The sequence below is a fragment of the Nannospalax galili genome, unplaced genomic scaffold (genome assembly GCF_000622305.1).
Source record: "Nannospalax galili isolate Female #2095 unplaced genomic scaffold, S.galili_v1.0 scaffold44, whole genome shotgun sequence".
NCBI classification, from domain to species: Eukaryota; Metazoa; Chordata; class Mammalia; order Rodentia; family Spalacidae; genus Nannospalax; species Nannospalax galili.
Window position 1 is genome coordinate 4,522,489 of NW_008355789.1, and position 14,687 is coordinate 4,537,175.

General features: G+C 47.8%; 1 protein-coding gene across 10 annotated transcripts in view; it reads left to right on the forward strand.

Annotated features, from left to right (window-relative positions):
* Positions 1-12,061, forward strand: part of Mical2 (microtubule associated monooxygenase, calponin and LIM domain containing 2) — a 147,814-nt gene extending 135,753 nt beyond the window's left edge. For 4 of the 10 annotated variants that reach the window (XM_008853489.3, XM_029556310.1, XM_029556311.1 and 1 more), the window contains 4 exons: positions 2,241-2,348; positions 3,508-3,694; positions 6,081-6,169; positions 8,126-12,057. In XM_008853489.3, coding sequence (XP_008851711.1) covers positions 2,241-2,348; positions 3,508-3,694; positions 6,081-6,169; positions 8,126-8,521 — 780 coding nt within the window. In that variant the 3' untranslated portion in view covers positions 8,522-12,057. Of the gene's footprint in view, positions 1-2,240; positions 2,349-3,507; positions 3,695-6,080; positions 6,170-8,125 lie in introns of all 10 variants that reach the window. The other 6 variants (XM_008853490.3, XM_029556309.1, XM_029556313.1 and 3 more) reach the window with 3 other exon arrangements.
* Positions 12,062-14,687: the final 2,626 nt, after the last annotated feature.

The window sequence follows — 14,687 nt, forward strand, 5'->3', positions numbered from 1 at the left end:
AAGTTGCTCTTAGTGTTGGGGCTTCCAGACTGAGCAAAGGTGTGAGGGTCTCTGTGGCCCTGTCCTCTCCTGCCTGCTCAGCCTCTGTCTCCCTGTTCACCCCCATAGAGCCTGCTTTGACTGGACTCTGAAGAGTCAGCCTCAGATGCTGGTGGGAGGGGGCTGTGCTTGGCTTTGCTGCTCCCTGGACCTCTGCTTTGTTTTTGAGGTTGGCTGTTATCAGATTAAATGTGGCTCCCAAGAGCAGTGTTGGGTTTAGACAGAAGGCATCATTTCATCACATGAGTTACTGTTACTTGGGGCTCTGTTGGCTGTCAACTTTTACCCAGAGGCCTGGAGACCTAAATCACTGCTGGCTCTGGCTTACTTACTACTCTTAGAAGTTGGATTTGGAAGCCAGCAGGATCTGGAGTTTCCTTTGCTCTCTCCCTTAGAAGTCTAGGGAGCATTAAGAGTTCTGTATGTTATTTGCCTCCCTCAGATCAGGCACAGTCCTCCCAGCATGGTCTTTCAGAGCTACTGGGGAGAAACGAGGTCCATCTGGGATTTGCTGGCCTGCTCTGTACCTTGGGGGAGGGGCGCTAGGCGCTGGTGGATAACCACAGCACCCAGCACCCATATTCAGAGGTATTCTAGGGCCTTGTAGAATTGCCACCTTCCCTGTTCTGAGTGGCTTTTGGCCAAGCACTAGCTCTGGAACCACTGCCACAGATTCCCATCCTGCTCCCTCCACTAGCCCAGGGTGGCACAGCTGTCCTTCACTCCTGGGATGCTGCCATGAGGGAGTCAGATAAAACACAGATGTGTTTGCTCCTCAAGGACCCAGGAGCTGAAGTGTTGGCAGGGAGAACTGACTCCAGAGGAAGAAAAGGGAGAGTCGCAGTCATCTTGGACTAGCCTCTGCTAACCACCATGCACTTGACCTTCTCTTAGTTCATCCTTCACATCCATGAGGCAGGGGCAGCCATCCCCATTCTCCTAAATGAGAAAGCCAAGTTCAGAAGTTCAGCGCCGTGTATGTGCCATGTCTCAGAATGAGTCCAGGGCGGGGCGGGGTCCTAACTGTCCCACAGCCCACCCAGCAGTCACCCATAGCTTCCAGGAAGACAGCTTTCTGGAGAAAGATGGACACAGACCAGCATTCTCTCTCTAAAATTTGGTCGCTGGATTTCTTCCCCTCCTTTGCCCTGCTTCTCTGTCTCTCAGTTTTGCAGGCTGGGGTAACACAGCTGTGATATAAGCCTCTGGGTGGTTCTCATAAGAGCTGCTGTGCAGGACCCTGGGGCTGGAGGCCTGAGGGGCTTCTGTTGATTTGCTGAGTGGCCCCAGCTAGAGCCCTTCCCCTCTGAGGGATTCATTTACCCCATCTGTACAACCAGAGGCTCAGCAAACCCCCGAAGACCTTGGACCCCCATGATATGATTCTGCCTGTCACCTGGCCTACCTAGGACCTCGGGTTCTTTGTTTTATACGCTTAGATAAAATTCACCATCTTATTTGTTTCTGGTTTTTGAGAAAGTTTTTTGTTTGTTTTTGAGACAGGGTCTTACATCATAGCCCAGGCTGGGCTGAGGATCACTGTGTAGCCCAGGCTGGCCTCACTATGATCCTCCTATCTCAGTCTCCGTATTGAGATTACAGATGTGATCCACCACATAATTTTAATCATTCTGTTCCTACTATCCAACTCTAGACCTCTTACATCTTGAAAAACAACTCCAGCCCCATTAATTGCTAACTTCCACTCCCCCTCTCCTAGCCCCTGGCTATAATTCCATGTCTATGATTTTGTTATTGAGTTGTTTTTGTTTGGTTGGTTTGAGTTTTTTGAGGCAGGGTCTCACTCTGTAGCCCAGGCTGGTTTGGATCTCACTATGTAACCCAGGTTGACTTCAAACGCACAATAGTGCTCCTGCCCAACTTCCCAGGTGCTGGAAATGCAGGCATGCATCACCATGCCCAGCTCCATCTCTATGATTTGATAGCCCTAGGTACCTGCTAGAAATAGAAGTGGTTTTGTTTTTGCTTTTTTTTTCTACCACCAGCTTTGGTTTCTGTCCTGTCCATTTCTAGAACTCTGGTATCTGCTCCCAGGGTGCTGGTTGGCCTCTGGGAGCTCTGGGGTGCTGCTTTCTCATGGGTATGGACTCCTCCACCACACCCAGCTTGCCTCATTTTCCTACCTGGTGTTAACTGCCTTACCTTTTCTCTCTGTCTCCTCCACTTTTGCCCTTGGCTAGCTGACAGTAGGGAAAGTGTCCAGCGGAATAGGTGCTGCGGCTGAAGTTCTGGTTAATCTATATTTGAATGATCACAGACCTAAGACTCAGGCCACCTCTCCAGACCTGGTAAGGATGCACACCCTCAGCCTCCACCTGAAGACACTCACCCTGGCCTCCAGGGAACAAGAGGATCATGCTGAGAGTGGGCTGGAATGCAGGCAGAGATTGAGGGAAGCCACATTTCCTCAAAGACAAACTTCATTTGGGTCCCTGGGGGTCAGTCCTAATCTGCTGTCTGTGGCTCTCAGCATCAGTAAGGCTCTGTGGGGCTGTTGCCAAAGTCCAGTACCTTCAGTGATTGGTGCCCAATCTGAGAAGCACCAAGAAATAAGTAGAAAGGAGAGCACGCCATCCCTCTGCCCCACCCCCCAAGCTCGGTAGCCAGCTGCCATCAGCAGCACTGTGCACTGATAGTTGGTTAGGTTTCCTTTTGGTTCACTGCTCTGGAATACCCCAGTGCCAGCTTGCCGGGGCCCCGCCTCCTGGCAAGTGAGACTATAATAGGCAACCCCAGGACTGTAAGACTCAAGCATTCCTTTTCTGCACTTATGATCATACCCTTTCCTACTGCAGGCACAAGGACATAAAACACATTCTGTCACATTTCTCTTCCTAACACTGTAATAAAAAACCCTGACCAAAGCAATTTAAAGGAGAGCGAGTTCATTTTAGCTCGCTGTTCGAGGCAGTTGGTCATTGCAGGAGCTTGAAGCAGCTGGTCACATCACATCCACAATCAGGAAAGAGTGATTGATGCAAGCGTACCATTACTCAGCTCCCTTTCCCCATCCCTCCAGGATTCCAACCATAGAATGGTATCACTCATGATAGGTGGGTCACCTCAATGAACTAATCAAGGTAATCCCCCACAGGCTCATCTCTAAGGTGATTCTAGATTCTGTCAACAATCGATACTGACCATCACACATCCTCACCATAGTGCCAAGTAACACAGCCTCTGGGACAGACCCCAAGAGAGCAACACAAGGCAGACCTACTTGGGCACGATGCCTACTGGTTTAGACCAGCCTGGGGAGAGCCTCCGCAGGACTGGGGTCTGGGTGGGGACTATGTCTTCTCTTCCATCCTCTTCCCTGCAGTCACATAAACAGCACCCAGGAGCCCTGGAGATCCCTGTGATTCAATTTGGAATTTCCCAAGGCCTAGGACTGGCCTCTGAAGACTTGTTCAGCTCTAGAATGCTGCTCTTTTCTCTTGACCTCAGGAATCTGTGCGGAAGACGTTTCCCCTGAGCCTGGGCGGCAGCGACACCTGCTGCTTCTGTAAGAAGCGTGTGTACGTGATGGAGCGGCTGAGTGCTGAGGGCCGCTTCTTCCACCGCGAATGCTTCCGCTGCAGCATCTGTGCCACCACCTTGCGCCTGGCCGCCTACGCCTTCGACTGTGATGAAGGTAATCCCTGGGACCAGGCCAGCACCGGCCTCTGTCTCAAATAGGACTTTGTTCTGGGGTCCCAGCCTGTGGAGGTTCTGGGATACCCGACAGGGCCCATGGTGTCATCTGGGGAGCTGTTGAGGGAAACTGGCAGCTCCCACTACGGAAGTAGCCTGCAGTACAGCGGCCACAGTGACATTTGCTGATCGTTCTGAGCGTCTTTGTGTTCTCACTCAGCCCCACCACCTGTGGGGCCAAGGCAATAAAACCAGATGTATTCATTACCCTCCTGTTGCTGTGATAAAACACCATGACCAAGGCAACTTCTAGAAGGAAGGGTTTATTGGGTTTATGGTTCCAGAGGGAGACTCCATCATGGTGGGGGAGGGGGCACGGACAAGCAACTGGGGCAGAAAGCTGAAAGGCCACAATTTCAAGCAAGAACAAAACTGAAGTGGGGCAAGATTCTGAACTCTCAAAGCCCACCCCCCAGTGATGTGTCCCCTCCAGCAAGGCCGCACCTCCTAAGCCTCCACAAACAGCACAGCCAACTGGGGCCACAACCATTCAAATACTCAGAGCCTATGGAGCACATTCTCATTCAAACCACTACATCAGATAAGCTGTGTGACAGGCCCAGCACCCTACCTGGTGTGTAATGTAAAGTTAATGGCGTGCTAATATTAGTAAGGTTTACAGGACTGGAGAGCTAGCCCAGGCAGTAAAGTGCTTATCTTGCAAGCACCGGACTTGAGGTCAACTCCCAGAACCCACGTTTAAAAAAATGCTGGGTGAGGTGATGCTCACTCAGAATCCCCGTGCTGGGGAGGCAAACACAGGTGGATCCCTAGGGCTCTCTGGCTGGCCAGAGTTCCAGGCCAGTGAGAGACCTTGTCACACAAAAAAAGGCCACGGTTACCTGAAGAACTATGGCTGAGGTTGTCCTCTGGCCTACACACACATATAGATGCCTATGCACATGTGCATGTGTACCCACATATACACGCATCTGCACACACGTATATATACACACAAAAAGTAAACTGCATCTTATAAAAATAGCTATATTAGCAACTCTTATAAGCGGCCTGCCAGAAATCATTAGTGAAGAATTATTTTCTACTTTTCAGCCTTTGATATTACACTGTCATATAGAACAAGAAACATCATAGCACAGTGCTTAGGATTATGTGCCCTAGAACTAACTCACCCAGGTCAAATCCAGGCAGTACCCCTTACCTGCCGCATAACCTTGGGCCTGTTACTTCTTGACCCCTCAGTCTCCTCATCTGTAAAATGAGGACCATAATAGGACTGGTATGGGGGTTGCACACCAATAATCCTAGCACTTAGGAAGCAGAGGCAGGAGGATCATGTGTTTGTCCAGCTTGGGCTACATAGCAAGACTTAGTTTCAAAAGAACAAAAGAAATGATACGGTTAGGTTGTGGGGATTGATAAATTAATTATCTTGGAGTATTTTGGATTGTGTCTTGTATACTGTGGGACACTTAAGACTTTTTCCTGTTATCATTATTGGTATCACTATGGTTACTATTGTGGAAGTGAGCAGGAAGACTTTCCTACTGGCCAGTGGTCCTCGGCAGTGGCATGTCTTTTCTTTCTCATCGTTACTGTTTGTTCTCAGCTGTCCCCACCACCCCCAGGATCCAAGAAAAAAGGGGTAAAGGGCCCACACTCAGAGCTGCCTGTTTTGCTCCCTGGTAACTGGCCTTGTGAAGAAATTTGGCCTCTATTTTGGTTGGGAGTTACAACAGGATCTTAGTCCCACCCCAGGAGCCCTGCATTACTGGCACCTTCTTTTGGGGGGGATCTTTTTTGAGACAGGGTCTCCCTGTAGCCCCAGCTGGCCTGGAACTCACTATGGAGATCCACCTGCCTCTGCCTCCTGAGTGTTGGGACTAAAGGTGTGTGCCACCACACCCGGCTTACTGGTACCTTCTTTTAAAATTTATTTATTTATTTTAATTTTATGTGTATGGGTGCTTTGCCTATATGTTTCTAAGCATACCTGTGTCCTGTAATGCCATAGAGGCCAGAAGACAGCAATGTCAGATCCCCTGGAACTGGAGTTATGGATGGTTGTGAGCTGCCATGTGGGTGCTGGGAACTCTACCCAGATCCTCTACAAGAGTAGCCAGTGCTCTTAACCACTGAGTCATTGCTCCAGCCCCTACTGGCACCTTCTTAAGGCAGAAAAGTGTAACTGCCTTCTAAGACAGTACTTCGAGGAGAGTGGCAAAGCCATTTCTCATGTGTGAGCCACACTGGACTTATTTCCATGGCTGTTGTGTTCTGACTAGACAGGGCAAGTGTTTGGCTTCTGCTTCCTGTGATTCTATTTACAGAGAAAACTATTTATTTGCGCATGTCTCCTCTTACAGGCAAATTTTACTGCAAGCCTCATTTCATTCACTGTAAAACGAACAGCAAGCAACGGAAGAGACGGGCAGAGTTGAAGCAACAAAGAGAGGTATGTTGGGCTCAACAGTGCTGGTAGACCAGGAAAGACCCCGTGACAAGGTCTCCAAGGGCAACCCCAAAGTTAGGCCCACCTTTTTGGCCCCTGGAGAGATGGAGACTATTCCCAGGTAAAGAAGAACCCCTGCTTCCTCCTGGGTGGTTGTGTTGGTTCAGAGGCCTCTGGGGTTGGCCCTGTTTCAGATACCAGCTTTCAGATAGGTGGGCTGTCAGGCTCTTTTGAGAAGCCAAGATGGACTTGCCCATGTGCCAGACTGGGACTGAGTGCTGAGGTATGCAAAAGCCATGTGGTCCCTCCATGTCTGGGAGCTACCTGTCCACAGGAAAGGCCAAGTTCCCTCTCCCAGGCTCTTGAATGGGCCACTAAATGTATAGGTTTGTGGTAGTGCACCTTCTGATGGCTCTCAGTAAATACCTTCCCTAGGTTTGACAAATTACCTTTCACCAATTAAGACACACAGCGTGAACATTTTTAAATTTTTATTCATTTATTTGGAGGGAAGAGCATATGTCTTAGTCTGGGTGCGGTGGAGAGAGGACTTTCAGGATTCAGTTCTCTCCTTCCACCATGTGGGTTCTGGGGATTGAACTCAGGTCATTGGGCTTGGCAGCAAGCACCTTTACCCACTGAGCCATCTCACCAGCCCAATGTAAACTTTTTTTAAAAATTTATTTTATTTAATATTTTATGTGTATGAGTATATTGCCTACATGTGTATAAGTGCACCCGTGTTGTGCAATGCCCACAGAGGTCAGAAGAGGGCATTGGATCCTCTGGTACTGAAGTCACAAAGGTTGTTAGCTACCACGTGGGTGCTAGGAATCAAACCGGAGACCTCTGCAAAAGTAGCCAGTGCTCATAACTGCTGAGCCACCTCTCCAGCCCCACAACTTAAACTTTTAATAACACAAGTCATATAGTCTTACTGTGGAAATATGAGAAAAATTAATAAAAAATTTTAAAAGTTAAATCCCCTGTAATCACTCACCTTGAAAAAACTCCAACTGACATTTTATCAGCTGTCATTTAGAACAATTGCCTCTCCATCTAGACTTTTCTCCTGTGACTATATTTCACCACTACAGCTTTCTACTTTAGTGATATTAAAAATTCTCTAGAGCCATAGCTGGGCATGGTGGCACATGCCTTTAATCCCAGCACTTGGGAGGCAGAGGCAGGTGGATCTCTGTGAGTTCAAGGCCAGCCTGGTCTACATGGTGAGTTCCAGGCCAGCTGGGGCTACAGGGAGACCCTGTCTCAAAAAGACAAAAAAAAAAAATTCCTTAGAGCCAAATGCAATGGCACAGGCCTGTAATCTTAGCACTTGAGGTTAAAGCAGAAAGATTTTAGTTCCCTTCATACATAAGACATTCAAGGCTTGCCTGAGTAGCCATACTCTGTCTCAAAAAAGGAAAGGGAGGGTAGGAGAGGGGGAGGAAGCAGGAGAGGAGGGGAAGGAAGGGGAAAAAAGAAAGGAAAGGACAGGAAAACCCAGGTAGAGGGGAGGGGAAATTTTTTAGGACTGTTACTCCTCGTGCTTATAAAAGATGGTGTTTTATGCATGGTCAGTAATCTATTTCACTAGTCCCACCTTGCCGAACTTTTACATGGTTTGATATTTTACAGCGAACATCACTGTATATAAATCTTAATCTTTATTTCAAATTATTTACTTAGTGTACATCATTAGAAGGAGGTACAGGTGCTGGTCAAAGGGATGCGTATTTTGAAGGCTAGTGAATGGTATGGTCAGTTTGAAGAAAAGTTGTGCTCACATTTAACCCCAGGAATGGGAGCCTCAGGCTGTTTGGGGTGGGGCTAGCTATGGAACTCAGGGCTTTCCAAGTTAGACCTTTCTTGGCTCTCTTAGTCGGCTTGGGGGCTTGGCTTCGTTAGCATCCTCTGAGGCTCCTGGACTAAAAGCACTTGCTTTGTTCTCTTTTTCAGGAGGAGGGGACATGGCAGGAGCAAGAGGCCCCAAGGAGAGACACCCCCACCGAAAGTTCTTGCGCAGTGGCAGCCATCAGCACACCAGAAGGCAGCCCCCCAGGTATCTCCACCTACTTTAGGAAGGCGCTGAGCTGGCCACTCAGGCTGACAAGAGGCGTCCTCGAACTCCCCAGGAGCCTACTTAGCTGGATGCAGGGACTCCTGAGAGCCACTGGCCTCCATGTCAGGGACAATGCTTACAACTACTGCTACACCTATGAGCTCCTGAGCCTCGGGCTGCCGCTGCTCTGGGCTTTCTCTGAGGTCCTGGCCACCATGTACAGGGAGTCCGAGGAATCCCTGGAGCAGTTGCGCAGCTGGCTGCTGGGGTGTATCCCTATGAAGCTACAGTGAGGTGCCATTGCTCCATAGTGCCCCAACATTTCATTTCCAAATGTAGATGGTATTTGTAGTTTGTTCAGGCTCTGACCAGCAAGTCTTGTATCTATAACCAGTTAGCTCCAAATCAGAGTCCCACACTGGCCACCTCCTCCTGGCCTTGACAGGGTGAACATCTTCTCGTGGTGCTAGGACCAGGGACAACATGAAGGATGCTTTTTACAGCTTTGATTGCTGTTGCTTTGTTTGGTTTTTTTCATACCAAAGTGAGCCATATTTCTGGGTTTACATTTCAATTTTTAACTTTCAATAAGCCAAAAAGAAAACCTTATTTTTCTATGAGTATCAATTTTTCTAAATGTGTTGAGTTTATCACCAGTTCTACAAGATCCTTGAAGTGGACTGTTAATTGAGATCATCGCTACCTATAAAGTTAATAACCTGGGACTTTAGATACACAAAAGTGAACGTACTATCACCCAACCAGTGCCTTTTGACTTCTGCAGCCAGATGCTGCCTATCCACTGTGGGTGTGATTTTCTTCTTCTTTTTTTAATCATGCAAAAATGTAGTGATTTTAGAGGAAAAGAATAGAGGGGTAGTCTAGATCAAACCGACCAAAGCATGTCGCAGTGTGCCAGTGGCTATCTGTCCTCCTGGAGGAAAGAAGACTATTTTGCTCCATTCTTTTGAAGCTAAATGGTAGCTTAAAGGCTCTCCCCCATGCCAGCCAAATCACAGCAAAATGACTAAACCACAGGGTTGCCACTGGGTCACTGCGAACATGCATCTTTCTTCCCACTAATGGGTACTGCATCGAAAGCCTGTTGGCACTTGACCCTGAACAGCTCTGCTAGACTGATGCAATGCTGGGGACTGGCTATTTCAGTTGATGGCAACCCCCATCAGGTCCCCAGCCCAGGCTGCAGCCTGGGCTAAAGCCACTCAGGTCTGTAATGTCAGGCTGCCTTTCCCTGGTGTCCTCTGAGCCTGAAGGCACTTGTTGGCCTCTAGGCAGCATGGTCTGTTTAGTGAGTCTTGCGTGCAGTTTCCTGGCTTCTTAGCCACACAGCTGCCTTGCATACTTGGTCAACACAATCAGAAACCCTTCTCCCACCACCCCAGAAAAGAAGGGTGTCTGATCTCTGGGTGGCTCTACCACATCATAACTGGCAGGGAAAGTTGGGGAAAGGCTATTTATCAACTGGTTCCTGAAAACAGGCTCTGTCCAGGGCAAAAAGTGAGCATTGAGCCCACATGCTTTTGTCTACTCTGGGTGTCTGGAAGAGCCCTACCTGACTCTGTGATGCTCAGAGGCAGGCTGAGCAATTGAAGGATTGACAAAGGCCTAGGTGCAACCAGAGTGGCTAGACACTACAGAGCCATATGTAGCTGCCGTCACTAGAGCGCCCTCTTGAGGTTCAGAAGAGAACCAGGAGTCTTGAGAGCTTTGACATGCTAAGGTCTACATGCCTGTCTACAGAGACAGGGAAGAAAGTGAGGTATATTTCTACATACTCTGCCCTGAAGTCTTGAGGAAGCCAGGGCATAGCCATGCTCAGGTCTATGGGAACCAGCACCCCAAACTTGTAGAAATTGTTCTCAGAGTGATGTGGGACATTGTTCCCCACCACCTTTTTGCCTGGGGTTTTAATGTTCAGCACTGTGGGAGGAGCCCTCAGGTCCTTTTATATTTCATTATGCCAAGTGAATTCTTGAGGTCACGTCATTGTGACTACCTCCAGCTCAGGATGGGTCGAGATGCTTTTTGGAATGGTCCAGGAAGTCAGAATGTCATTTATGGCCATAAGGAGGCTGGCTTGAATGACTCTGGTAGCCATGTATCTGTCACAAGTGAGACATCTATATGTTCTGAGACCTTAATCTTCTTGGTGGCCAATAGCAGCATATTGGTGGGTCCTAGGGACAGACATCTCAAAGATGAATTTACCTCAAGGGTGAGTATGAAACCCCAGAGTAAAATGGAGGAAGAGAAGATATAGGGGGCAGAGAGTCCTGGGAACATCTGTGGACGAGAGTAGAGTGTTAACAATACTCAGACCCTGTGTTTCCATTCTTGAAAATGGGCAGCTGGCCACCACCAGGAAGGTTTGTCTCCCTAAGCAAGCAGTCACTTGTTGGGGGGACAGTTCCCGTTACACAACGGTTGCCTGATGCTCGCCTTCAGTCCCTTTTCCTCTTGTTATCTGGACTCCTCCGATTTCTGCACTAAGCTTTCTTTTTTGTCTTTCTCTTTCCAACCTCTCACTGGGGCCGCCAGTGCGTTTCAGCCTTCCAGTGCTACACCCACTTCTTGGCTGACACACTTCTGCTCTGAGGTGACTCATTTTCTTGGCAACTTTCAGAGAGTGGTACTAACCCCTAACCCACTTCCTGCACCCCATCCTCTGTGCCGGCGAGATACTGGCTTGGCCATCAGTGAGTCTGTGTACTAATGCTTCGAGCATGAGTGGTTAACAGCATGGGGTGGGGTCGGTTCTGCCAGAAGCCCGGGTCCACACCAAGTGCATGCCCCGCCTGCCCCCTGTGCCCTGGCCTGGCCTCCATGCATGCTTTTACAGTTGCACCTGCAAACCCTCTTGCTTTCCTGGGGTTCACCCTGATTGGGAGACAATAGAGGGAGGGCTCGGTCACCTTTGAAAACACTCTGCTTAGGAACCTCTGACAAAGGTCATGCTTACCAGTATCTCCTTAATTGGTTCGAATGTGACAATTACAAATGCTTTTGATGGGAGCCACAGGCAATTTACTTTGGAGAGATGTTTAAAAATGTACTTGTTCCCAGGCTTCATTGCCTGCCAGCTCAACCTCTGCTCTCTACTGTAAACACAATGATGTTAGCAAGTCCTTCCTCTGTTTCAGCCTGCTCTCTTGGTCCAAGGGGCTTGCTATGTGTTTCCTATGCCCCTGGACTCTTAAAGCCCTAGTGAGTCAGGAGTTTCAATCAAAGGAGTCCTGCTCACAGGAAAAGGGCTGGCTTTCAGAAATAACTTGGCCCTGGGCCTGGCACAGCCACTTTCAGTGCTCCTGTTGATCTATCTAAAGCACAAATTTCCTTTGTTCCTTTACCTGGAGCAACAGGACAGTCATGTACTAATAAAAAAAAAATAAAAAAAAATAAAGGCACGCAGGGCAGAGAGCACAATAGGTCTGGCCCCACATCTTCAGACTGCAATCAATGTCTGTCCTGCATGTGGCCAGAGTCACCCTGCCCTTCAGCCTCTGCCCAGCCCTGCATGTGATACTCTCTTGCTGCACTGGCGCAGAGACTGGTCAGTACAAAGCCTGTGCTCTGCTCTGCTCTTTTCTCTTCCAGAGTCTCCCTGTCTAGAATACCAACCGAAGAGGGCCCTCCTCCCTCTCGGCCTCTTTAGCTAGCTTCCCTGTCTCATGGCAAGGCATGTCTGTGACCCTTGGGAATCATTTACTGTGCCACATGGAACCTTGTATTTTGCACACATCAAATGATGTTTAGCTTTATTTATGATATTTGATGCTGTAAATGAAAATAAATATGGTTCTTTATAAAACTCACTGTTTCCTCTCTTCTTTGCCGTGGAAGCTTCTAGAACCTGAAACACAGGGATTGGTTTAGGGGAGCCATCCTTCCCTAAACTGCTGGCGGGACTTGCACTTGTGGTGGTGACCCGGGACTCTCTGGGGCTATACTGGGGCATTCTGAAATATTACCCAGGGGTAATATTTAGAAGATGTCACCAATACTCTGGGGCCAGGCTTTGGGGTCTCTTCCTTAAAATGCGTGGTACTTTGCTATTCTACATGCTGGGCAGAATAGGTGAGGGCCAGTGACCTTAGCTTTTAGGAACAAACTGTTGATAGCTGTCTACACCCATTTTCCTGACACTTGAAAGCCATGGCTTTGTGGGAGGGCTTTACGAAAAGCTTGAGCTGATTTAAGTTCCCTATAGAGCAAAAATGAGTCTTTTTATGGTTCGCACTGGTCCACCCAAGTGATGGATGAAAGGTAAGAAGGAAAGAATGGATGTCAGTCCTGGAAGGCAGTGACCAGCAGGTATGCTCATCAGATGGACAGCCATCAGGACACTTGGTGCTCTGTGCCGTGAGGCTCTGCCCACAAGGCCACTTTGGAGCACAGTGCCCAGTGGGCTCTGCCCTGCTCCAGGCTGTGTTTAGGGGAAGGACTTGGAGTCTCATTTGGCAATTCTGAGCAGTGCCAAAGCTCACCTCACAGAAGCCCCTGCCACTGCCAGGTCTGGCATGGTTGGGTTTCCAATGCTGGTATAAGAAACCACCTGTGAACCCTGTGAATGCATGAAAGCCCTGGCATCTCCCAAGGGGCATTTCTAGGGTCCTGGTCTCCAGCTCAGCTCTTGGTGCCTAGATGAGGCTTCAGAGCCACCTCAGGTTATGATCAAGGATCCTGATCTCCTTCCCTTCCATTTAAGGATGCTCAGGACTAACAGTCAGGTGGGGAGGGATGAACAAATGACGCCTTCCTTCATCAACTCATCAATGATTTGTCCAAGGCATTATTCTAGGTCTGAGAGACACAGGAGAAGACCACATGAGGGAGCACGTGTCTTAGTATTGTTGTTCTAGCTCTGACTCATCTTCTCTGTGACCTGCCTGTTTGCCCACTCACCTCATACTTACTGAGCATCTACAGTGTGCTGTGAATCATAGCAGGAATGAAGCAAGCAGAAGTGCCCACTCTGTAGAGCTTATGGTTTGGTTTGGACTTTTATTTGACGTTCAAGCAACAGCCTCCAAACTGTGGCACCCCAAGAGATGCTTCGTGAACAAAGGGTTCCATAGCCACAAACTTTGAGAGAGGTTTCATGCTAATCCAGCCTTTCTAAACCTTGAAGATCAATTAGCATGCTAAGTCTGACAGAGTGAGTCCTCTAGTAAATAAGCTTAATTAACTGGGTTGACTTTTCCATATCTACTTGGAGACTGTATTGTTCTTTTGGTTTGCTTTGGATATTACATCCTACAGAACTGCCATTTGGCGGAGTATTATTTAATCCCAGAACACTAGATTACAGATGTAATTTTTTTGTAGTGGGGAGATCAAATCCAAGACCGTCCATACAGTTAAACACTCTACCACTGAGCTACGACATCCCCAGCCCAGACTTAACATTTTTAAAGTAGACTAATAGAATCACATTTTAAAAAGAAGTTCCTAACACTAGCCAGGCATGGTGGCACATGCCTGAAACCTCTACCAACCCCTTGGGAGGTAGAGGCAGGAAGAGCAGCATTTCAAGGTCATCCTCAGCTACATAGCAAGTTCAAGGCCAGCCTGGGCTAAATGAGGCCTTTGTCTAAAAAATAAAATGAACACCCTCCACAAAGAAGTTATTCCTAATACTGCAATATATGTGTTATATATGTATATTAAATGGAATTAAGTATTGGTTAGAGGTGATCTCTAAGTTTTATAATCACTAACAAAAAGAGACACACAGGAAAAACATAAGAAAAATTTGACTCACATTTTAAAAGCAGCAAATAATCATTAAAAATAAGATACTAACTAGGCAGACTGGAGATAAAATCTGAATTGAATATAATAACACAGAAGTTCATTACCACGGTATTTAAAGAGTTCATTGAAAGCAGGTGTTCCCAGGTGCTTCTCACAGTGATTAAGTTAACATTTACTGAGTAATGACCCGGTGATAAATGTGCAAAGGCTGTGAACAAACAATTCTCACTTAGGTGAATTCAAAGTCAACACTTAAAAGGGGAAAGGAAGCATTTGCCAATAGATTCTTTATCGGCTTTCGAAGGAATGTAAGTTAATCACCTTATCCCCACCGAATTACAGAGGAAACAGAAGTAATAAATGGTAAGGGAAAATATGAACTTAGTTTTGAGTAAAAAATAGGACAACCTGTTTTCTGGAAAGCAACATGGCAACCATAACTGACTCACAAAAGGAATCTGACCTTTGGCCCAGTATTCCCACCCAGAAAGTTGATCCTCTGCAAATAATGGAGCCAAAGAAAGAAATTTCTGCGCAGCTTGAACAGTGAATGGGTCCTCTGTAGTACGTGGGCTGTGTCTAAACACAGTGGGGGCGGGGGGGTCTTGAATCCTTAAATAAGTCAAAGCAGTTTCTGCCTTCTTCACCACCCAGGGTCACATGCCCAGCACTTTCTCTGCACCC